The 24,977-nt window shown below is 38.7% G+C and overlaps 1 protein-coding gene across 3 annotated transcripts in view; it reads right to left on the bottom strand.

Annotated features, from left to right (window-relative positions):
* Ppef1 (protein phosphatase with EF-hand domain 1) overlaps window positions 1–23,585 on the bottom strand; it is a 201,145-nt gene extending 177,560 nt beyond the window's left edge. For 2 of the 3 annotated variants that reach the window (XM_004635109.2, XM_023719556.1), the window contains exons 1-3: window positions 23,505–23,585; window positions 23,250–23,351; window positions 17,038–17,197 (exon numbers count right to left, since the gene is read on the bottom strand). In XM_004635109.2, the coding sequence (XP_004635166.1) occupies window positions 17,038–17,083 (46 nt within the window). In that variant the 5' untranslated portion in view covers window positions 17,084–17,197; window positions 23,250–23,351; window positions 23,505–23,585. Of the gene's footprint in view, window positions 1–17,037; window positions 17,198–23,249; window positions 23,352–23,434 lie in introns of all 3 variants that reach the window. The other variant, XM_023719555.1, reaches the window with a different exon arrangement.
* Between the last annotated feature and the right edge of the window lie 1,392 nt (window positions 23,586–24,977).

Here is a 24,977-nt window from a genome sequence, read left to right as displayed (position 1 = left end):
GCTGGGGGATTGAACCGCGGTCCCTGATGCCTTGCCAAGCTTGTTCTAAGTAGGTGCCTTAGACCACTGAGCCATCTCTCCAGCCCCGAGCAAGAGGATTTTGAGGACTAAAGGCCATGCGTGTTTTACTGTAATACATTTTTAAAATTGAAAACAAAACAAAGTACGTTACCTGGCGTTTAAGAGCCCATCTACCCACCACAGGGCAACACTGGCCAGTTGCTCTCCAGAGCAGAAACCTACAAAATGGCAAAGGGATATATCCAGATATTCTAGATCCTACCCCTGGCTATTGCTGGTTGCTACACACCCAACCTTTCCTAGAGAGTTAAGGATCTGTGTTGTCAAGCTCTGGACAGATTAATTCTGTTTCAGATATCACTGTTTCATCATGAAACAGGACCTGTCTCTGTCACACTAATTCCATTTGGAAAAATAAAAAGCTATTGCCATATGTGTCCAAAGAGTTTAATAAGTTGCCTGGTCAATTGTCTGTAACAAGCTCAAGTGATCCCTCTATTATCAGGCTGGATTTACAAAAAAAAAAGATTCTTCTCTCTATGATATTATATAAGAAATTAAATATATATGAAGAAAGTAGTGAATAAGACAAATAATAAACTCAGACCATTAGCTTTGTGCTAGAAACTGCACCTGATACTTTATGTGGATCACTGAATTTGAATTCATTTAGTCTTAACAGTCTTATGAACTGCTATCTTCACTATTTTACAGGTAAGGAAAGTGAGAGCTGATACAATTTGTTCGGGGTCACACTGCCTGTCAATGGGGGAATGCAGAGGCAAATCCAGGTGTCTACAATTCCAGAGCCTGGGTGTGTAACCAATGCTATACAACCTACAGTGGCATTTGGAACCTGCCTTAAAAACTGAGGTAGTAGGTACATCAGAACTTCTACCACACTTCCCTACCTACGTCCTCTATTTTCATCACCTGACCTATTGCTCTCCATAGAGCTCTTTACCACCTGACATTCCATATGGTCATGTGTTCACGTATTTGCCGTGTATCTTCCCCTATTAGCTAAATTACACAAAAATGGAGACTTTGTATTTTGCTCACTACCGCCACCCCAGCACCTGGGGCAAGGCCTTGCAAAGGAAATGGATGGATCCATGGATAGATGGGTGGGACTGTTGTAAAAGTACATAATACTGTACTAGTAATATACGGGTATTGATAACATATTATTTGATTGATATAAAATGTTCAGCGCATTGTCAAGCATATAAAGAGCATTCAATAAATGACAGAAAGTTTTTTAAAACATCTTTTTCAGAGCTGAGTGTGGGGCTCAGGACTATAGCATTTGTGTAGCATGTGCAAGATCCTGCATTCAATCTCTAGTACTGAAAAGTCTCTCCAGGATAACAAAGCCTAGTACCACATAGACTCCCTAACTGTACTATTTCATTAGAAATTTCACAAACTACAACTGACAAACAGGCTACTATCCCAAAACTCAAGAATGAGACTTAGAAGCAACCACCATCAGATTCATGCCCGCAGAACCCCTAGTCTTCACCCAGGTATCACCTTCTTAGTGGAGCCTTTCTGAGCACCCTTCTTGCAAGAACACCCCTCACCCCATCGCCAATATCCTTACTTTTTCTCCACAACATTTATCACCACATGATATAATATACATTTTACTTAATATAGTCTTCTCCTCCCATAGAATGTAAACGCCAGAAAAGCTGGGATTTTGCTCTGTTGGGTTAGCTGCTCTATTCCCTTGGTACTCGATAAATATTAATTGAATAAATGAATGAAATTGCTGTTAAGACATCCTGTCACATGTTTCTCTTCATGCTGACTGGTAGTTTTATGGGTTTGTTTTGGTTTTGTATTTTAAACAGGAGTTTCTTTGATAGTTCTTTAAACAAGGTTCATATTTTGGGTGATAAGCCATTTAAAAACTCTACTTTTGAAATTCTGCTAGCAGAGGTCTCCTGAGGAAACACCAGGATAAGCGAATATTTAATCTACTTTTAAGGGGCCTGACATCCTGTCAGGAAGATACAGAAGCACAAGTGTGATAGAACTGATTAAAAGGAATTCAAATCAAGTGGAAAGAGAATGAATCCTCTAGTGGCAAAAGACTTTAAATGAGGAGGAAGGTTATCTACTACCTCAGACGCTAAGAGCATGAAGAAGAGAGGGTATGGCTCATCTCTGCCTAAGACTGCAGGTTTCATTGTTGTTATTTTCATCTATAGATATTCTACAGCTGCCATCTATAAGAGTGTGTGGTTGTTCCAATTGAGATTTACAACTTCACTGGAAAGCTGGCTCCTTCTGAGGTAAGACCTTAGCGAGATATTCACACATCTAATAGAGGGATTAATGTTGTTACCTTGAGAGTAGATTAGTTATCTCACACCTGGATTCCTGGTAGGATGAACATGTCCCCTCCACTTTAAACACACACACACACACACACACACACACACACACACACACACACACACTCCATGTGATGTCCTCTGCTATAGCTGAAGCAACAAAAAGAACTTCCTGACACCTAGAGCCTCCAGAACTGTGAGAAATGGGGACAACAAAAAGTCCTCATCTCTGGACAGCATTTTAATTAAATATTTAAGCAAGTAAAGCATGCAGCCCAGTCTCCAAACAATGATGGATATTTTCAAATTATCACTTTCCCCAAGTGACAAAAGAGATAATAATTTTATCATGCTTCCAATTTGAGAAATGCAAGAATCAGAGGTCATTTCTATAACTTTTTATTTACTCACTCTTCCACCCCAACTCTATCCACATGAGTTAATGAAAATAAGTTCTGAATTATAAATCAGGAAACTTCCATTTTGGCCAGACTGAGCCATGTGTCAGCTGTGTAACCTCAGGCAAGTCACAACCTCTCTGGTCTTCAGTTTCTCTTTTGAACAATGATAACTTGGGGTTAAATGATCTCTAAGATCATTTTCAATTATAAAATATTCTAATGCATCCATCTAGTTTAATGTCACAGCTGCAGCCATCCTATTACTGCATATATAAAAGCTGAAAATAACCACTCGAAGACAAAATGTGATATATTAAGCTGAACACTCAAACCAGCAACTTCTGGACAAAAAACATAAATTCTAATGTCTATTAAAAAATAAATAAATCAGGGTGTGGGTGTGCACATGTAGTTCAGTGACAGAATGCTTGCCTAGCATGTAAAAGGCCTTGGGTTTGAACCTCAGGACTTCAAAGTAAAAAAAGCTGAATTATCTCTGTAGGAAAATGCAAGTCAAACCACTAATATCTTTGGGTTTCCATCAAAGAGCTGAGCAAAGTTTGCTAGCAATTGCTTCCAGAACATTGAACATTTTGCCTAATACTTGTCTATAAAAGGCTAAATATTATGTATGTTTTCTTAATTGGTCCAAGTGATAGTTGATAGAAGATGGAGAAAGATGAATGGGGAAGAAAGTAAAGCCAAGAAGGGGTTGGGAGATAGGGAATATATGGGATGGGCCTAAGGCTCACAGGTTGCAAGGATGAACAAGAGATCAGAGAATAGGATGATAAACGGAGATTTCAGAGGTAGAAGATGGGGACAGAAAACAGAAGTCAGCAATTGAATTTGATAGGTGGAGGGTGTCGTGGTTTGGGGTTTCTACAAGGTGAACATATAATACAGGTCACATTTTATAATATTATTTTATAAGAATCATATATAGGAAGTGCAGGAAATCTATCCACATAGATCTGTGCTAGCAGGCTGAGGGATTTGCACTGGAGCTAGGAAGCAATGCTCAAGGTAAGCACCAGAGCTCCCCAAAAGTACCACAGCCATCCTCAGCAACAGTGAGGTCCTGAGCTCCTCTAGCAATGAAGAAAGCTGAGTTCCCATCAGGAAAGCCAAGATGGCAAACTTCTCCAGGAGGCTGAGCAGCACGCCATCTTCCCCTCTGGAGCCAGGAAGAGATGCTCAAGATGAGGACCAGAGCTCCTCCAAAGTTCATCGGGAAAGCCAGCATGACAAGGTCCTCCAGCAGAACAGCCCAAGAGATCCAGAAGCTTCCAACAGCTCCAGCAGCTTCCCCAAACAGCATCCCTAACCGCATTCCGACAGCTTCTCCTGCTCTGCCACAATCCTCAGGTGGCCTCCCGCACCCAGCACCACCTAGTTTAATGCAGCGGGGTGTAGTAAGTTGAAGACCAGTTAGAAATCCACTACAAGAGGAGTGCTGGAATGTAAGGGATCAAGGATCTAAGATACTGAAACCTTTTGAGGTTATTCACGTATATAGTGAAGAGATGAATGATGCTGAGATTGCAAGAGCATCTTCACTGAACAAGGAAGTGAGTGGACATCAAGAACAAGAGCAGAGTGGAAAGTGGTACCTCAAAATGCATAAACCAATAAATAAATACATAAATAAGGCATAAACCTAGATTATAAGCACTACACAAGCATGGTGGATTAGGACTTCTTCATACTTTAAAAAGATAAATCCAATGTTTTTGTCTCCTAAAATTGAAGAATAAATTTGAAGACAAAAGATAGAATTTGTGGAGAATTTTATTAGCAATAATAAAAAAGAAAGCTTACCCACCAAGAGGGGAAGAAGTCCAACATCTTGTCTTTGCCTCAATCTTATATAGATTGGGGGGGGGCTTGCTTCAAAGGAGAGGAGTTCAAGAGTGCAAAAAGACCACCAGTTGGTGGTCTTATTTATAATGTTTTTTGAGTCCTGGAGTAGAGAGGACCTGTTAAAGCCCTTATCTAACTTAGCATATCTTCTTCCAGAAAGGAAAGGTCCTTTTCTTCATTTTTATTGTAGCTGTAATCCTTTTTCTTGTGTTTACCTTTGCATCTCTAAGCTTGGCTTAGCTTTTTGAATTTTCTCTTAACCTGGGTGGGCTGACAGCCTACTCATAATAACTAAACTATACAATGCAATCTAAAAGCATAATTGTGTAAATGTTCTTTTATAGAAAATGACTGGCAATTGGGGCCAAGGTACTGCCCTTTCTTACAAAGTAGAAATATGTCTCTCTGTAACAGGATTTTCTAACAATTAACAGGATTCAACTATAAAGTTTGCTTCTTTGTGAACTGTCCAGTAAAATCAAGAAGATTGTAAAAAATCATTTCAAAGGAGAGATGGAATACCACATCCTTCAAGCAATAATTTCTCTCTTCTAAATATTCATAATTCCAAAATGGCTATCTAAATAGGCCCTATTAGGATCTCAGAATACTTTAAGTTTTAAAAGCAAAGCTAGACTAATCACAGTGAATAAAGAAAAAGGAATAAAAAGGTTGTTGGCTTTTTGCTTGCTTTTTATCCTTTCCTACACAAACAACAAGTGTATTTGTAGTATCAATCCTATTCCTATCCAGAGGCCAACACACTAATGAGGCAGGAATTTGAGCATGGCAGACTGGCTGGAGAAATGGATATGCTCTGTTAACTGCAAAGTCCCAGGACACAACAATTTCCACCGCCCTGCATGAGGAACCAGAGGATATTGTCTTCAATTCTCACTAGAACTCAGGCAAGTCTGTGACAAGATAGCCTAGAGCTGATGTTACCTGAGAAGTGGGAGATACAAAAGGACACCTGGCATTGAGCTCTCAGCCACTGTGCTGTCTCTTTCACAGTAATCCACTCTTGTGCTTGTAGCATGTACCTTTTTCCTACTTTTACTTGGCCCCAACTTGCTCTGTATAACATTGTCACTTTCCTACCTTTATAGATGTAAAACTTCATTACTTTTTGTACTTGTTTTGTCCAATTCTTTGCTTAAGACAAGAACCTAAAAATCACATCTAGAAAAAGACTCTATTACCTCTAAGGTTAGGATACCAAAAGATGAATGTTTAAGAATTATTGAGAGGGATCATAATTTCAAATGAAGAAAGTAGTCTCGTTTTTTAATCAGCACAACTAATTTTTTTTCCTTAAGAGACAAATGGCTTCCTGAGGCCTGGGGCATAAACATCTAGAATGAACAGAGTGTGCAGATGCTGACATCAGGAAGCCTGGAGCCTAGTTTCCTTTCCACAAGAAGAGAGATAATGAATTTCAGATGGCTAAAAGTGACAAAGCAAGCACTGAAATTTGCATTATCTGTCTGTGCTCCTCCACCCTTGTGTCTCTTACTATAAAAGACCCTTGCCCACCTATAAAAGTGAGATGCTGATTTGAGACAAATAGGTCCCCCCACTACCTCAGTGTTAGCTTTCAAGAAATCCTTTTTCCTTTTCACCTAAATATTGGTTTGCTTTGATATGGTCAGAAGTGGGCAGATGAACATGAGCCTATGAGCATAAATGGCCAATAACAGTTTTACAGAAAAAAACATACTTGTTTAAAAGTGATTCCCTATAAAGCAGGATAATAGCATATAAATTGGACTGAAAATAAAAATTTAGCACTCTTGACATGCTGAAAATAATCAAAGCCAGTAATTTAAAATCACCTTGGGAGAGTATCAGAGTGACAAAATGAGCAGGCCAAGAGGAGCCCCAACATTTAAAAGTTGGGAGGAAGTGAAGCCTGCACAAATAGTTTAGCAGAGACCTAAGAAAGAAAACCAGAAGAAAGTGTTGCTATGGAAAACAAGGACAATGAGTATTTTAAGAAGGATGTATGCAAGAGTGCCAAGTACTGTCAGGAAGTTAAGCAAAATGAGTACTAACCATGCTCCTTTGGACTTGGAGGTCATTTAAGAACTTGTCAGATCATTTTCTATGGATTGGGAGAGCAATTATGGGCAACTGGGACATTCTGAATGTAATGTTACCAATAAGTTCTGACCCTAATATGAATTGCTGAATTATTATAGTGGTCATCTAATATGGCTGAAGCCCTTAAAACAACAGCTTATCTTCCCAGAGACCACCCCCCCCTTCTCCAAATGAGCCCAGGGTGCAGTTTCCTTTCACCTTTCTCGCCACCACAGGAAAGAACCCCATCAGCTCCTCAAGTATTTCTGAACATCCCCCTCAAACTCCACCCCTAACTAAAGTCCATAAAAAACATAGCTTTCTTTGTCTCAGACCAGGATCTATTGGCCCCATCTGCCCTCGATTTTCTCTGTGTTGGAGAAAATAAAGGCTTCTTGCATTTTTCCTATCTCTTTATGGACTGCCAAAAAATCTATCATATTGGTGCTTTGTGACTTGGATAGGCAGCATGTGTGGCTCCTGGGGGCCAACCCCCGCCCCAGTCCCAAGCCTATCGACTGAGCTTCTCTCCTCTGAAACCTGCCTATTTTCTGCTGCCAGCCTATATCCAATGCCAGTCCACCTCAAACAGTCCAGAGACCAAAATTAACTATACACAAGGGCCAATTTTGGCTGTGACACTCAGAACTCCCATCAAAGTAGGACCTAAACAATGTTACCACCTGAGTCCTTCCCGGAGGTTTCAAGTGCAACAAAGAATGACATTTGACATGAGCTTGTCCCAACCCACAGATATCACTGGGACCTGGTTTCATCTACAAGCTTGACAGTCACTAGAAATGAGACTGCCCTGTCTGCCAGAGATCCCAATTCCTTGCCTTCACAGAAGAACTCACTACAGCCAGATCCATCAATACTTGACCTGCTTGATCTTGCCACTAAGAAGGAACAACAGAGCTTGCAGTCCATAACCCCCACTAAGGTTTTTCTTGAGATGTCTCATTGGACATCTCAAGTAAAAAACTTGTCTTGCTGACATGAAGAGCACATATAGTGTTTTTCTTGAGTTCTAAAGTCACCGTATTAGATCTACAGTCTCCAAAGTGGGTATTGATAGCCGACCTACATAACCCTTTCAGACAGGCCCATTCCATGCGGACTCCAGACACTGTTCTTTACTTATAATTTCTTTGTGATCCCAACCTACTCCATACTTCTCATGGGGAGAGATCTCTTTCAAAATTTCCATGTCTCTCTCATCTCTCTCTTCACAGTGCTCATCCTATAAACTTAACTTCAATGTGCAACTAGCTCCTCTCTCCCTCTTCCCTTGTTGACCACATACCCTGAGAAACTTCCAGTCCCACTCATGCCACACATGCTATTCCTATACTTGTGTGCCTCAGAGATCTCACAGTCTTTCCCTGCATCCTCCATACCCAATAGCCCCCAAACATCAGAGGGGACTCAAGCCCATCATTCACTGCCTTCTTACCAATGGTTTACTTAGAACTGCCCCTTTGCTATTCTTCCTATACTCAAACCTAATGGCTCCTACCATGTAGTTTAATATCTCAGGGTTATTAATAATGTGGTTAGTCCTATTGACCTGGTGGTGCCAAATCCCTACACTATGCTTTCTCACATCCCTCCTTCCACTACTCACTTTACTGTCCTAGACCTTAAGAATGCCTTAATGCCTTCTTCATCATTCCCTTACACCCAGATCGCAAGAACCTCTTTGCCTTCACATAGTCTGATCCAGACACTCTCCGATCTCAACAGCTCACATAAACAATTCCTGCCTTAAGGGTTGAGAGACAGTCCTCACTTCAGTAGCCAAACTCTTGCTGCTGATCTTGAGATCCTTAATCTCAAGCCCAGCCTATTCCTTCAATATATTGATGAGCTCCTCCTCTGCTCCCCCTCTCATGCCCAAGCCCTACCACACACAGCTACTCATCACAATTTTCTGTCAGGACAAGGTTATAGAGTCTCTCCCAACAAAACTCAGATAACTTCACCAGAAGTCAAATGTTTAAGATTCATCTTCACTCCCACTGCTCGTACAATTACTGCTGATCAAAAAGCCCTCCTTCATGACCTTCAGATAACCATGTTCCTAGGCCCCTAAAACATAAACATCAAAAGCTGAAAAAAAAATTCTTCCCCCTCAGCATATTCATGGTGGAATCACACATTCAGATCATAGAACCCCCTCCTCCTGCTTTCCCACCTGTGTCCTTTAATCATGGTGACATATGTATTTATAATATGCTGTCTTTTTTAAACTTTTTCTTCAAGATTTCTTCAGTCTCTGATGCGAACCTTCACTAATGATGAACTTCTTGTCCTAACTGAGACACCTGGCACTAGCTTCTACATGGGCATGAACCATCATCCTGTCAACCCTTCCTGTTCAGCAGGAAGCAGTCTAAGAGTCTCGTCGCCCCTGTCATAACAACCAAAAGCTGGGAATGATATGTTCTGGTGCTAGTATGAATTGCTGAATTATTATGGTGGTCATCTAATATGGATGAATCCCTTAAAACAACAGCTTATCTTCCCAGAGACAGCTTATCTTCTGAGAGACCACCCCCCCTTCCCCAGGGTGCTTCCTTTCACCTTTCCCACTGCCACAGAAAAGACCCCCAATTAGCTCCTCAGATATTTCTAAACATCCCCCTCAAATTCCACCTCTAACAAAATTCCATAAAAGCCTCAGTTCTCTTTGTCTCAAACCAGAGGAACTATCTGCCCCATCTGCCCTGGATTTTCTCTGAGTCTTTGGAGTTACTAAAGATTTCTTTTATCTTTCCTATTTCTTTACTGTGCTGCAGAAAAACCTATAAGTTACCTATATGTAAATAATACTTTACAAATGTTAAATTTCCTCCATGTGATTTTGTATTATAGTTATATAAGGATATCCTTCACTTAGGAGATCATGGTGAAGACAATATAGTGGAAAATATAATGTCTCCAGCTTATTGTCAAATGAAGGAAATTGGAGAAGAGGGAAAGGAAAAAGTGAAGGAGGAGGAGAGAGGGAAGGAGCGAGAGATAGAAGGAAGGAAAAGAAAGGAAGGGAGGGAGAGAGGCAAGCAGGCAAACAAGCAAAATGGTAACAACTGGTGAATCTAGATAAAGGGCATATGAGTATTCATTATACTATACTTTTTCATTTTCTTTATAGTTGTATAATAACACTAAGTTGGAGAGAAAATAGAACAAAATAAAATGGTATGAGAAAAATATGTATCTTAACAAAAAAGAAAAGAAGAATGGTACTCAACTATAAGCACATCAAAACACTGATGGACAATAACTAGGGAAGTGAGCAGGAGAGGAAGGGGCAAGCAAGGGTACTCCCTCTGCCCCCTCCCCAACAGATACAGAACTTACAGACAAATCTTTGAGTGATGAAAGACTTTAAAAAGCATCTTATCTGATGTCAGCATTTCATTGAGGAGGAAAATGAAGGAGGTTCCAGTTCACAGTGATTTCCTCTATATCCCCTAGTGCCAGTAAAGATGCTTAATGGAAATTATAACTAAGAAAGAGCCAATACTGAGTAGAACAGCAATGCACTCTCCAAACTTTGAGAAGATTCTTCAGGGAACACTTAAGGTGAAGGAAACAATGTCATTCACTGTTTTACCATGAAGGTCCCAAACTGAAATATAGGACTTAAAATTAGGAGTGAAAGGTAAGAAGACATAAGCTGGCAGGGGCCAGAGGGGGTCTCTTAAGCAGTTGTGAATGGCTTATTAGATTGTTAAATAACTAAATTAACTAGGTGTTTACCAAGAATACTACCAAGACTTAAAGAAATATTTGGTTTGCTACTTAGTTATTTCTAGGTTAAAGAAATAAAGAATAAATACTTTTAATAAGAACCATCTCCATTAGAGAAATTTTCCATTTGTCATAGCTTAAGTACAAAACTTCAAAGCCAAGAAGGTACAGTCTTTGCCTGCTCCTTAGCACTCAGATAAATTGAATAAAGGCATTTCTCAGCAGTCTCAAGGGGAGAAATAAAAGAAAATATATTAGTGTTCTCAAAGTACGCCAAGGGGGAGAAAAGGCAATAGACTATTAACTGAAAACCCATCAGCATAAAATTTTAAGTGCAAAGTGAAGTTTAGAAGAATGAAATTGCAAAGTTTAATTTCTGTTATGTGGATAAGTTCCAATTAGCCAAGTCGAGGTAGCACATCAGAAGTGACATGAATTTTGGAATCTATCACATCTGGCTCCAATTCAGGTTCAACCACCAACTAGTGTATAAGTTTGGATGGCTCTTTAATTCAAGTTTCAGTTTCTTCATTTATAAAATGAGACTAATTAGAGGTTCCTCCAAAAGTTTTGGCAAGAAATAATGAAGGCAGTAGGAACTCAATAAATGACATTTTTTTTTATTAGAGAAAGTCTGAAAGCTTACTCAACAGTGGTCATAGTCACAGTCACACACAGGACGTCACTTCTTCCCAAAGGCTCACAGTTCCAAGTGGGAGGAGAGAGCTTGGTGGTCTTCAGCATTCTGTACATCATTGTGCCTGAATTCCTCAAGATCCCCTACCCACAGCACCCAGGGGCCCTGGCCTTCAAGTCAGCAAGAGAGCAGGGCATCCAAATCCATTTTGGGTGTAGAGTTTATGATGACCTTGTCCCTTGATATGTGGGTCCCACTCAACCAGAGGTGGCAGTGGGCCTCAGCTCAAGATCAAATTTAAACTAAAATATTACTTGGAGTTTTTATGGCACATCACTGAGAGAGATAAAGGATTCCAGAATAGAAGTGCAGTCCTTGCCCCTCATCCACTTTTGTCCTACTAGAAATTAAGTATTCTCTCACCTGTTATATCAAAAAAGAAATCAAATAGCCACAGTAACAATAATACAAAATCAACGCTACTTCTCTAAAAGACAGGTGTATAGCCCACAAGAAGAGGATAATATCCACTTTACATGCAGGCCACTCTTTCTCAAAGATGCCATGATATTTCTGAGCCAGTGCTGGGACTGAATGACCAAGCAGCAAAAAAATCCCTTAATACTAGACATTCCCCTAGAAATACCAATGGAATTCTCACCTTGTCTCTACCACTTCCTAATTGTATTCTTGGACAAATTATTTTGTCTCTCAAAGCCTCAGTTTCCTTTTCTGCAGACTGAGAATGACCCTTCATAAGGTTGAAAAGATAAAGTGTATGTGAAAGGGTCAGGCCAAGTATACAGCACTCAGCAAATGAAAGGAGGCAGCATAAAATGGCATAATGACTGGCAGCTAAAACATTTTTTAAGTCAAAATTCCATGGGGCTCAAATTCCAACTCTGGCAGGTGAAAAGTTGTATAACCTTGTCGGGTACTTACTTTGCTAAGAATAACTACTTCAACTATACAAACAGAAATAATACTTTACTCTGGTTTATTACAAGGAGTAAGTAAAATTATGCAGAAAATATTGAGTGCTCTCTAGGATAGAGTTAGCAATCAGGAAATAATAGCTATTATTTTCTATCAAGAGCTTTCAAAATATTCATAGCCCTTGACACAGTAATTTCATATATAATCACCTGATTTGAGGAATAATGCAAAATAAGGAAACAGTTTTGTATAAAGAAATTTTTCAAGGTGTTATTTGTGTTTTTTTCTTTTAAAAAAGGATCTAATATTAGAAGTATACTTAAGTATGTTATGGCCTATCCATTAAATAAAATAGTTAGCAATGGTGAGAATGATGTTTAGAAAGCATTTATAACAATTTGAGAAATATTTACATAATAACATTATAATATGGCAAATGAGGCTATAATAAACTAATATTTAGGATCATAAAAATTCACAGTAATTATACCAAAGGTGGGGGATGGGACACCTGGAAGGTCTTATCTCTGGGAAGTAAAATGATGAGTGAAAATTAGCTATTTCAAACCTGTTTTCTATATTTTCCAAAATTTATCGATGGGAAAAACTATATAAATAAAATGCTCATCTACTGATCAATGTAAATATACACCATTTTGTCAGTTTTATAAACTTTGATTTATGTATTCAACAAGAGATAATAGAAGATAAAAAGAATATAAAGGAATAATATGAACAAGTACATGTTAACAAATTAGGTAATTTCTAAAAGGCTATCAACTGACCAAAAGTGACTCAAGAAAAAAGGAAAAATATTTGGTACTGGGGATTGAACCCAGGACCTTGTGCTTGCCAGGCAGGTGTTTATTCCACTAAGTCATCTCCCCAGCCCCCAAAAAGGAAAATCTGAATAGAGTTATAATAAGAAAAACCTGAGTAGAGTTATAACAAGAAATAGGATAAGTAATAAAAACAAAACTACCCACAAAGAAAAACCCCATGACTAGAAGGGTTCATTGAAGAATTCTGCTTAAGATTTAAAAACTTCACATCAGTTCTTCTCAAACTGTTGCAAAATATGGAATAGAAGGGCATACTCTCCAACTTATTTTATAAAATCATACCACCCTGATATAAAAGCCAAAGACATGACAAGAAAACTTTAGACCAGCAATAACAAACCTTGTAGGGACGAGGGCCCAGACTACAACCCTAAACCCACGTACTTACCTCAAAGTGCCAATACTGTGATTAAACCTGGGTACAGACGTTTTAATTTAGAAAAAAGAAGTCATACATTAACATATTTTGTCTAAAAGAAAAATAAACAACATACATGTTGTTGATTCACCACCACTGCTACAGACTGATACCTCTTATAAGGACAGATGTAAAGTTCTTCTACAAAATAGTAGCGAACTGACTTCAACAACATCTAAAAAGCATTAATGGGCCATAGCTCAGCGGTCTAAGTACCTGCCTAGGCAAGTGCAAGGACCCGGGTTCATTCCTAGGTTTGATCCCCAGCACCACACGCCATGCTGGCCTTGTCCTGGGCACAACCAGCCACCAAGACCAGGGGTGGTGGTGCATGTCTCTAATCCCAGCACTGCACAGGCTGAAACGGGAGGATCACTGTGAGTCTGAGCTGCGTAGTGAGACCATGTACCAAATACATTAAAAAAAAAAACTAAAAAAAGAAAAAGCATTAGTATACATGATGTGGGATTTATTCCAGAAATGCAATGTTAGTTTCACATCTGAAATTTAATTAATGTAATATACTATACTATACTATACTATACTATACTATACTATACTATAGCAAACTATTGAAATCAGTTCGCTATATACCATACAATAAAGGACAAAAACCACACGATCATCTCCACACATGCAGAAAACTCTGACAAAACTAAACAGCACTTTATTTTTAAAAAAAGATCAACAAACTAGGAGTATGAGTGAACTTCCTCAACCTGATAAAAAGTACCTATCAAAAAGCCACAACTATATACTGAAGGACTGAATGCTTTCTGCCCAAAGTTTAGAAATAAGACAAGGATGTGTATTCTTGTGTTTCTCTTCAACATTTTAATGGAGGACATAGCCAAACAAGAAAAAAAATTAATATATTGGAAAGGCAGAAGGAAAACTATCTATTTACAGATGACATAATTTATAAATGAAAATTCCGTAGGAATCCACTAAAAATCAATTACAGCTAACAAAGAAGGATAGCAACCTTTCAGGATACAAAAAGCACTTGTTTTACATACATTTACAATGAACAAACCAAAAATAAAATTAAGGAAACAATTCTATTTAGAATAGTATCAAAAAATGAAATGCCTAGTTAAGTATAGCTTAAATAAGTATATGATTTAGGCTTAGTACTATAAAACATTTATGAAAAGAATATCTAAACACAAAGACATCCTATGTTCATCAGCCTTATGGTTTTCTTGCTAAAATGGTAGGACCCCTCCCCCAGTCAATCTGTAGATGCAACGCAGTCCCCATTAACATTCCGGCTCAACTCCCCCTTCTCTCTCTCTCTCTCTCTCTCTCTCTCTCTCTCTCTCTCTCTTTCTCTCTGTGTGTGTGTGTGTGTGACTGAAGATGAAATCTAGGGCCTTTCACATGCTAGGCAATCACTCTAACACTGAACTATACCTCTAGTCCCGGGCTGTCCTCTCTTGAGAAATAGGCAGATTGATCCTAAATTTCATATGGAAATGCAAGGGACACAGAATAGACAAAACAATCTTGAAAAAGAAAAAAGAAGTTGAAGGACTCATACCAATTTCAAAACTTTCTATAAAGATACAGTAAGCAAGGCATTAACACAGGCATAAAAAGGTATATAGATCAACAGATTAAAATTTTGAGTCCAAAAAAAACCTCTCACATTTGCAGTCAATTGATTTTTGACAAGAATGCCAAGACCATTTGCTGGGAAAAGAAGTCTTTTCAACAAATGGTGCTGCAACAACTGGATATTGACATGCAAAGAATGAATTTGTACCTATACCTCACACAATATAAAAATTAACTCAAAATTAACCAAAAACTAAATGTAAGATCTAAAACTATAAACCTTAAGTGAAAAATATGAACACAAATCTTAGACCTAGCAATGGACTCTTGGATAAGAAACTGCTTAATGGATAAGATATTTTACTTTGGAGTAATGGAAATGTTCTGGAGCTAGACGGGGATTATGGTTGCACAACATTGGACTAAACTAAATGCTACTGAGTTGTTTGCATAATGAAGTTAATTTTATATTACTTAAATTTCACCCAGTTTTTAAAAAGTAATCCAAAATTCTAAGATAATGTTTCCACTTACACATAATATTGAAAGGTGAAAAGCATTTCAAAAAGAAACAGAATTTGTTTTTTATAAACTAGACTTAGCCTTTTAAGAATTTTTCTCAACTGGGTGTGTGGTGCACACCTATAGTCCCAGGACTCAGGAGGCGGCAGCAGGAGGATTGTTGCAAGTTTGAGACTGCCCTTGGGCTACCAAGTGAATTCAAGGTCAGCCTGAACTACATAGCAAGACCCTGTCTCAAAGAGACAAAAAAAATTAAAACTAAATTTAAAAACTTTTCTGTCTTGAGGATTGAATTCAGGGTTTTGCACCTATTAAGCAACTGTTCTACCAACTAAGCGGCATCTTCAGCCCCTCTACTTCCCACTTTTTAAACTAAGAAATCTGGCCAAATTTAAAGAGCTCTGAGTAACTCTAGATATAAAAAGATACTCTCATCACTGTCTGCTAATAAATTACTAGTATACTAGGGATTAGTTCAATTGGAGTTTTTAAAAAATCTGTTTCATGTTTCACGGCACATTCAAAGATTTAAGAGAATTAATGCCCCTACCAATGTCCTTTCCTACTTACAGAGATGAGCTTGGTAACTCATTGGCACAAGTTAGCTAGGAGGGACAACATTGGATTCCCAAAAGAAAACATCCTGAACTAATCACTAAAGAACAGTGATGCTGAACCTTTTAGAGCCTGAGTGCCCAAACTGAAATCCAAAAGCCACTTATTTACTGTAAAATACTGCAATTGAACCTGCATATTGAGCTAGTAGTATAGAAGAAACAACTCGTGATGTCATCGCGGAGAGGATGCTGCACGCTCCCTTGGCTCACATGCTATAGGTTCACCATTACAGCTACAGAGTATGCTGCCTCCTAAGTACTCTACCTTAAGCCTGAATAAACTTCCAGAACCAAGATGTGGGCTTGAAACCGGGATAATTATCTATAATCTAGATAACAAAGGAATGGAGTTTAACAGCAAATTATTCATATAATTGTCCCAAATTGCTTTTATTTTAATTTGCTGGTAGAGTCTATGCCCCTAAAACATTCAAGTGAGTTTCAACTAGATTCCAGTAGCCATGAAAAAGCACCTCCAAAGAAAAGCCTCTAATTATATGCAGGTAGAGGAGGGGTGTCATCTATTCAGAAATGACAGTCTTTTGGGAAACAGATGACCTAGCAATCCCCAAATTCACCATAGAATATTTTTAAAACATGAAGCAAGTCTCGTGAAGTTCTATGTTGAAGAGATATAAAAAATGTGATCACTGAGTTATAAAAGCTAATAAAATTCAATGATGCTACTAAATGTCACAAAGGTATGGATACAACTATTTGTAAGAGTACTGAAGTACTCTTACAAAATACAGTGTCTTTCTTTGTTCCCTTCCACTGTATTATAAATTGGGATTTTTATATTGGCACATTTCCAACTGAAATTAAATCAAACATCAGAAGCCTCTTAGGTAATACTTTATGGTATTATCCATCTTTCCTCTGGTAGATTCTCATTATTTCACCTTCAATTCAACTGATGATGCCTTGTACAAAATCACACAGGGCAACGGAAGTAAATGAGAAAGGAGGACAATATGAGTGGGGTTTACTCATTCTTTTTCATTCATAAACACAGGTACATTCCCAATACTCACCTTTCTCAGATTTCTTGCTGTTCAAGGCAGAATTCCCACAGCCCATGGCTTCTAAATCATACTATGTTCAAGAATTCAACTGCTGCTTCCAAGAAGTATGACAAGTCCCCCTTTTTGTGCTGAGTAGCCACTCTTAGCTGAACCCTTTCAAATACGGATTCTGAAGAGGGAAACAGAAGATGGAGGTACAGCAACAGTTAACAACATCGTAGCTAAGGGGCTTCCCAGTGGGATACATTTTATGCTTCTTGTGAATTGCCATTCACCATATGATATGGAAAATGATCAGACATAATCTGACCCTGGTTTATTTTCCAAACCACATAAGCAGCCACTGAGAAGCTTTAGATTTTTTTTCTGCTACACATAAATTAGAGTTTCCTCTTGTCTAGGTCAGATCAAGTTCTGTATAAAATTAAGCATTAAGAAGGAAAAAGAAAAATGAATTGCAAGAACTACAATTTTCTAATTGAAATACAGAGAATGGAAGATGGAAGAGCTGACATAATTTAATTGTTTTGGCTTTGTACTCAAAGTAATTAAATCTATCTAAGTCTTTAAAAACACAAATTGGAAGCTTTCTGTGAGACAAAAACAATATACTTAAACAACTATCCTACAATTCAAATCAAAGAGACTTTTTTAAACAATATTTCTCACAAGAAGTTGAAATTTGTTTCTCTTTTAAAGTTAGTATAAGACTTTCCCTTAAATTTAGAAATCATAATCTATGAGTATCTCTTTTAAGCCAGCTCCCCAGTCTATGCTAAGGCTCCACCAGTGTCCCATCTTCTGCTCACAAAACCCCTTAATGAAGCTGCTGAACGGGTACTTCCATAATTGCTACATGGATTTTCCAACAAATTCCTCTGTGCTATATACTATCCCATCAGTCTTGAGGGCAATGTTTCTTCTACTTCATGACGTTCTAAATCAGCCTTGTTCTTGATAGGAACACAGAGAGTGACTAACTCCGGACTTCACCTGACATGTCTATTTTTCCATTACTACTACACTAAAAGCTTCAAAATTTCAACTGAAGAAAGGGGCACAAAAATGAGTAATAGGGCTAAGGACAAAGCTCAGCAGTAGAGCACATGCTTAGCATACCTCATGAGCTAGGTTCAATCCCCAGCACCAAACAAAAACCAAGATACTTGAACTATGAGAATATTTTTTAAACAAAAATAACTTTAATAAGCAGATTTTCCGATGAGAGGTAGGCCTGCCTAAACTCTGGTTTGTTTCCAAATTTGATAGGCATTTCTTTCATGTCTTTCTTATCTATAAATGGATTTTCTCAAAAATGTTAACAAGGTCAGATCCAAAGGTTGAATAAGGCCTGTGGCATGAGATTCCAGTGCACACTTCAGGGTCACACAGATCCATTAAATTCACACTATATAAGCACATTTGTTCATAAAGAAGGAGAAAGGAGGAGAAAAAGAAAGGAAGGAAGGGGAGAAGGAAGAGAAGAAGGAGGGGATAGGTTTAGCATGACTTTTAACTCTAAAAACGTAAATGTTTAAAGGTAAGAGAGACAGTTAAAATTATCTAGTATTTATATAAAGTGCAAGGAAGTTAAGAAACTTGCCTAACATCACACAGACCTATAGTTGTCAGGCTACTGCATGTTAGTCATGTAGGGAGCTTATAAAATTCCCAGTGCTTAGCCACCACATTAGATCAATTTCTGGGGGGTTAAAAAATACTGATTGGCAGTTCCTCTTAGAGATTCTGATGTAACTGGTATTGGGTAGCAACTGAGTATCAATATTTGAACACGCCCCAGATAATTCTTATATGGAGCTAAGATTGACAACTTCTAATAGAAACAATGTTTGACTAAACCCATGATGCTGCCTAGCAGTCATCTGCCTAGAAATGCTCTGACTCTTAACTATTTGAAGTTGATTTTTTCCAGAGTCAAGCTTACAAGTCTGTGGCATCTTGCATCTAGTATTTTCTTATATTTGAACTTGGACCACTACTGGCCCTTTTTTATACTCAGTAATTTCTCAAAAGTCTTCTGCAGTGCCTACATATCTACAGGCTCTTGCATTGTCTTATAGAGTAAAGTCACTGAGACATAGTGACATTCTCCAAATGTCCAGGATATCCAGCTTTCCATCTTGGGAAGGAGGTAATGTCTAAAATGCATATTCCCAAGGCTTTACTGATAATATTCAATTCCAAAAAGAGAAGGGCCTGAAAATCTGTATTTAAAATATAGACATGAGATGAGGATGTAGCTTGATGTAGAGCACTTGCCTAACATGTACATATTCAATCCCAACACTTCAAAATCAATGAATGAATAATAGAGATAGACAGAGACAGACACACAGATATATACCCTTCAGTGGACTTCGATACAAGCAGTCCACATAAACCCGTTTGAGGACCCCTGTTCTACCGCTATAACCATAACTCCACCTCTGCCACCAACTCCTCCTCTTCTTTCTCCTTCTAATTTTCTTCTACCTCTCACCTCCCTTCCTGGCTCCCATGGAGTGAACAGCATTCCTCTGCTATGCCCTTCCACTATTCCATGTCTGTCTTGGAGCCAGAATATCCAGAACCCACTAAAACTGTGAGCCAAAATAAGTCTCTCCTCATTTCAACTACAGGTGTCAGATATTTTGTACTGAAGACAAGAAAATGACTAATACAAAAAATTGGTACCAAAAGAAGTGGGATCTTCCATATTATCATACCTGATCACATGGTTCAAAAACCTTTGGTACTGGTTTGTGGAAAGTGTGTGGAAACATTGGGAGATGCAGGCTAGAGAATCCTTAAACTGCTGTAAGCATAGCCTAATAGATGACTGTGGCCAGAGGTCAAAAGACCACTTATACTAGGAATACAAATACTAAAGGCCAAGCTCAGGAGATTTCAGTTGGGAATAAGGGATCCATTAGCAACTGGACCACAAGACATGTGCATTACACTATGGGTAAAAGATTGTTTACATTTTGTCTATAGTATTCTGAAACTTTACAAGAGACTGAAATTAAGGGTGGTGGGCTAATTAAGCAAATTTCAAAGCAGCCCAATGTTTTGACTCTAGCATGAGTCTTCTGGCCATTTTTAGCCAGATCTATAGTGAAAATCTGAAACAAAAGAGAGAGCTAAGAAGATGTGAAAAATTTGAAACTTGGGTTGCATGCATTGTTTCCTCGGGGGAACATTGCTTTCCTTTATGCCTAGTTTACACAAGGTCCTGACTTCCTTTCAGAGAGAGAGAGAGAGAGAGAGAGAGAGAGAGAGAGAGAGAGAGAGAGAGAGATACAGACAGAGACACAGAGAGAGACTAGAAACTAAGAAAACATCAAACGAGTATATTTCTATTAGATTGTTAGCTCTATGTGTAATTTTCTCTTTAAAACCTCTTGAATCTCTGGCACCTACACAGCGCCTTTTACATAGCATGTGTTTGATAAATGCTGAATGGATGAATGAGTAAAGGAATATTTCTAAGCTAGAGGTTTTAAAAAATTAATTGCTAAAAGTCATTAGTGCATCATTTTGTGCAGAGATATGTGGTATTTGATTATATAAAAGCTTTTTATTAAATCAAAAATGGGTAATAATTAAATGACTTTTTAGAAGTCATGATAGAAACAAATGATAATAGTTCTAGAATCCTTAGGTTGTCTATTAGAAAAATAATTGTCCATTAGAAATTTTATATTATTAATTATGTTATTTCTACACTATTTTTCCTTCTCAGGCAACAGTTTATAAAAAGAGGAAAAAGTCAGTTCCTTTTAGTTCTCACCAAAATATGAGCTGGTTAAAGTGAGGTGGCACTTATCACGCCTGCATGCTGCCCAGTCCAGACCAGAGCAGAGCCAGAAGGAGGTTTATGAGCTGCACACGTGGTATCTTTGAAGATGCCTTTGACCAACTAGAAAGCTGATACAGGTGATTTGGAGATTTCTACTACTTGGTAAAACCTAAATTTCTTCCATTCCCACCCTCTGTCAATGCCAGGAGGGCTAACATAGCATTCAACCTACTAACAGATTCTTTGACACATGAATCCATGGGGCCTAAGGAGGTTTTCAGGCTGGAGAGGTGGGGGCTTCTGCAGGGATCTCCAAGGCCCCCAGATATTCTGATCATACGCATGAACCACTAGGCTAGATCTTAGTGAAAACAAAAAACATTGTAGTTTTCCTAGTGCTGCTGTACCTTATAATATACAGCAAAAATGATTTTAAAGCATAAATATAAAACAATGACTCATCATTGGCCCTCACATACCATCTGCAAAAGAAAGGGTTTCCACTAAAAGGCTTTTACTGTGAATGTATGAGGTAGGGAAGACTGGAAGGTGGAACTGTCTGATGTTCTCCAGTTCCTTTTATCCTAACCACTTTCATTTCCAAAGCTGAAACACACAAGGAAGAACAAAAGACGGCCCTTGGAGCCAGCTTAACCTCCACTGCTGGAGTACTCGCCAAGCGCTAGCCCAGCTTCCCCAAGTTGTTTTTATTCATTCTTCACATTGAATCTTTTATCCTAGTCCCACAGTTTGGCTCAGGCACCTTGACATGAGTAGTTATTTCTTCTACCTTGGACTGCAGACCCTAACATGAAGGATAGACACCTTGTCAGGTCCACCATCTGGTTTCTCTTTGACATTCCTTAATAGGGATTTTATTGCTTGATATCTATGGCCTAAATAGAATTAAGGGGCATAGGCCTGGGTAAAGGAATCTCTGGAAAACTGCACTAGACTGGGCACTCCTACCACCCTTATTCCTATGGAACACTACAACATTCGCTTGTGCCTGGAGTCTTAAATGTATAAAAAAGTCTTATTCGTAAATGAGTAAGACTGAGCTGGTGATTATTCTTGGATCTCATCAGATGTAAATATAGAAAAAGGAAAAAAACTATAGCAAGCACTGGAAGATGTCTGTTGGTACAGCAGACATGAGGAGTAGCTTGGTTTGGTGGCAATTTTTTCAATGCATGATTACCTATGTGGCTTATGATTCTAAAAATAAAGCTAAAAAGGGTCCCACCATCAGAGAAATTTGGAAGTGATAAGGTTAAACAGGTTTATCCAATGTGCATTGTGAATTTCTAAGAGAGCTGACCACTATTTCTCCAAGAGCCTAGGAAAGGACCCTGTTGAAGTAAAGTATCTCAGCACAACCATCATTTCTAATTGCCTAATCATGCCCAGGAAAGCCTTGGGTTTAAAAAAATAGACAAACTGGAGCTCGAATTCTCAGCATGTGGTTAATTCCTCTGCACTTCAGTTTCCTCCTAAGAAAGCATGAATAATAGTGCATACTCTCATGAACGTTCAGAGAACTTAGTGAAGAGTTCACTGGTGGGCAAAACTGGCTTAAACAAAGAGTGGCTCTTTTTAACAAATGAGTTAGGAAAGGCCATCCATTGGTAGACACTCATACTGTCCTTCCACAAGCATCTTTCTTCAGAACACCTTCCTTGGGGATTCCCAGAGACCAAACTCCCCTGGAAGTTCTGTAAAATTGAAGATTCCCAAAGAACTATGCTTCCTCATTCCTCCCAGAGCTCCAAGATCTGAAAGAATGTTATGCCCATGATAACAATAACAGCTAAAATCACTTCTGTTCATTACAGAATTAATATGTATCTAGTACAGTAGATGCTTTATATTTCTATTATTCCAATAAATCTTCATAGCAAATTTTCAAGGTAGCATGATCACCCCCACATTACAGGTGAAGAAACTGAGGCTCAGAGATGAAATATCAGACTCTGTCGCATAACTGATGAGCAGTGCAACTGAAGACTTGCTCTGTTTAATTTTTAAAGAACAAAAATGCTCACTAAAAGGTTGTGGTCCTTTAAGATTACAAGTGGCTAGAGGAGCTAAAGGAGGATTTCTAAATGCAAAGTTGTATGGTGCAGTTTGGGAACTACTCCACGAAGAACTCTCACCCAAATAGCCACAGTGTTTTTAAAATATCAACTTAATTTGAAATAGGCCATAGCCCTTCAGTTTTCAGTCATCTGTGCACCTTTTTTTTAATGATGACTGACTTACAATAAACACCTGTGAGAGAAAGCCATATTCTGAGAAATTGCTCAATAACAAATACACTCCAAGGAGTTCCCACTCTCTCTTCTGTTACCACATAAGCTACGGTTCTAACGTAGAGTTCAGCTTGCCCAGAGTGCCTAAGGACAAACAAACACATTACCTGTATCTTTTGCTTGGCCAAACACAGAGGTTTTCCTCACTCCAGGTGTTTTAGGAGAAACAAAGATGAGAAAAAGGCTTCTCTGTGAGGGAATATGGGAGCCTGAAAGAAAAGAAATATAATCTCAGCTCTCTCTCTAACACACACACACACACACACACACACACACACACACACACACCTACCTCACATCTCTGCAGGGATAGCTTCTGTTTAAATAAATAGACACAAAGAAAGAAGCAACTAGAACAGTACCTGGCTGCTTTGCCTTTCTGCCTGCTTTGCCTTTCTGCAAGAAGCAAGCCCTCAGAGAGGCTGAGCTGGCCTATGAGCGGCAGCTCTCTAACCCAAACTTCCACTCTCTTCCTGGCCTGTAGATAAAGAGATGTGCTCAAGTAATGGGCTGCAATCTCAGCAGTCACATGACTGCTTCCAAGAGGACCACACTGTTCAGGCAAGACTAGGCTGCTGCTTGCAGAAATCATTCTCATCAGTACAAAGTGGAAAAGAGGCATTCAATAAATAAAAGGCAGAAAAGCAGCCATTGTGGTTAACAGAAGATGAGTCTTAAAAAAAAAACATTTTGGTAATTTAGGTACAATTAGGAGAAGAAAGCAAGCATTTTTCCTTAGGACTAGAAAGACACAAATTTAAGGGAGCATCCACCAGGCTTTTGCTGAAAATGAACCCCTGTGACTCTGTACTCCCCTAGGCATTCAACAAGCTTCTGGAAAGACTAAAAGAGGAAGATTCATGGCCCTTCACTGGCAAGAAGGAAAATAAAGGTGACTTGAGTTTCAGAAGTAAGAGGAGGAACAAAAAAGTGAAAACTCAAAGTGCCCATGTTAGTAATGGATGCCAAGGGCCACAATTTGGCTAATTTTCAACACAATTCAGGGATGCTGTTGTTGCCAGAGTCTCGTACAGACTACGGCCACACCACACAATTTTCCTCCTAAACTCTTCCCAGCTGGTAATACAGCATATGCGTCTTCAAGCATGCTCTCTTTTGGCTTCACCAGTCAGAATTTACAGGACTCTAGCAATAACCATTTTATAACCCCACCCCAGCTGCTCTTTAGCCCTATCCCTCTCTCCAATTGAGAGCCACAGGAGAGCTAGCAAAATGGTTACCTAGTTTGCTATTTAATCAAATGAAGTCCCTTTAAAAATAACTGGAAAGGGAGCTTTGGGCTTCTGTACTTTATTAGCATATTAAATATTAGCAAAGGGCCTCATTATGAGGCAATACAACCATACAGGTTTCCATGGCAGAAACATGAAGACAAGGATCTGATGAAGCTGCCACACACATTGTAAATGATAGCATAATTATACAGGCTCCCCCTAAAATAGTGGACAATGTGACTGTATGGCTTTTCCAGCCAAATGCCTGTTCAATCCACAGCAATTAAATATAGTGGCTATGTTGAGATACAATTGTTCAAGTGTCACCTCCTCTGTGTGAAACCTTTCCTGAATCACCAAAGGGGAATTAGCCTGTCTCCTGGCTCTCAAAGCCATGTGTGCGTCCAATTATAGAGCTTCCCAAAGCTTTCTATAATTTGCCTTTTTACACACCAAATCCTAAAGGGGAAAATCCATTCCACTCCTCTTGGCATCCTCAGCACTGGATACATGAGACATACTCACCAAATATTTTATTAATCACAGAAAGAAGGAAGGAAGGAAGGAAGGAAGGAAGGAAGGAAGGAAGGAAGGAAGGAA

The sequence above is a fragment of the Octodon degus genome, unplaced genomic scaffold, assembly GCF_000260255.1.
Source record: "Octodon degus isolate 3935 unplaced genomic scaffold, OctDeg1.0 scaffold00069, whole genome shotgun sequence".
Taxonomy (NCBI): Eukaryota; Metazoa; Chordata; class Mammalia; order Rodentia; family Octodontidae; genus Octodon; species Octodon degus.
Note: the sequence above shows the minus strand (reverse complement) of the source record. Positions and strands in the feature narration are given on the sequence as shown.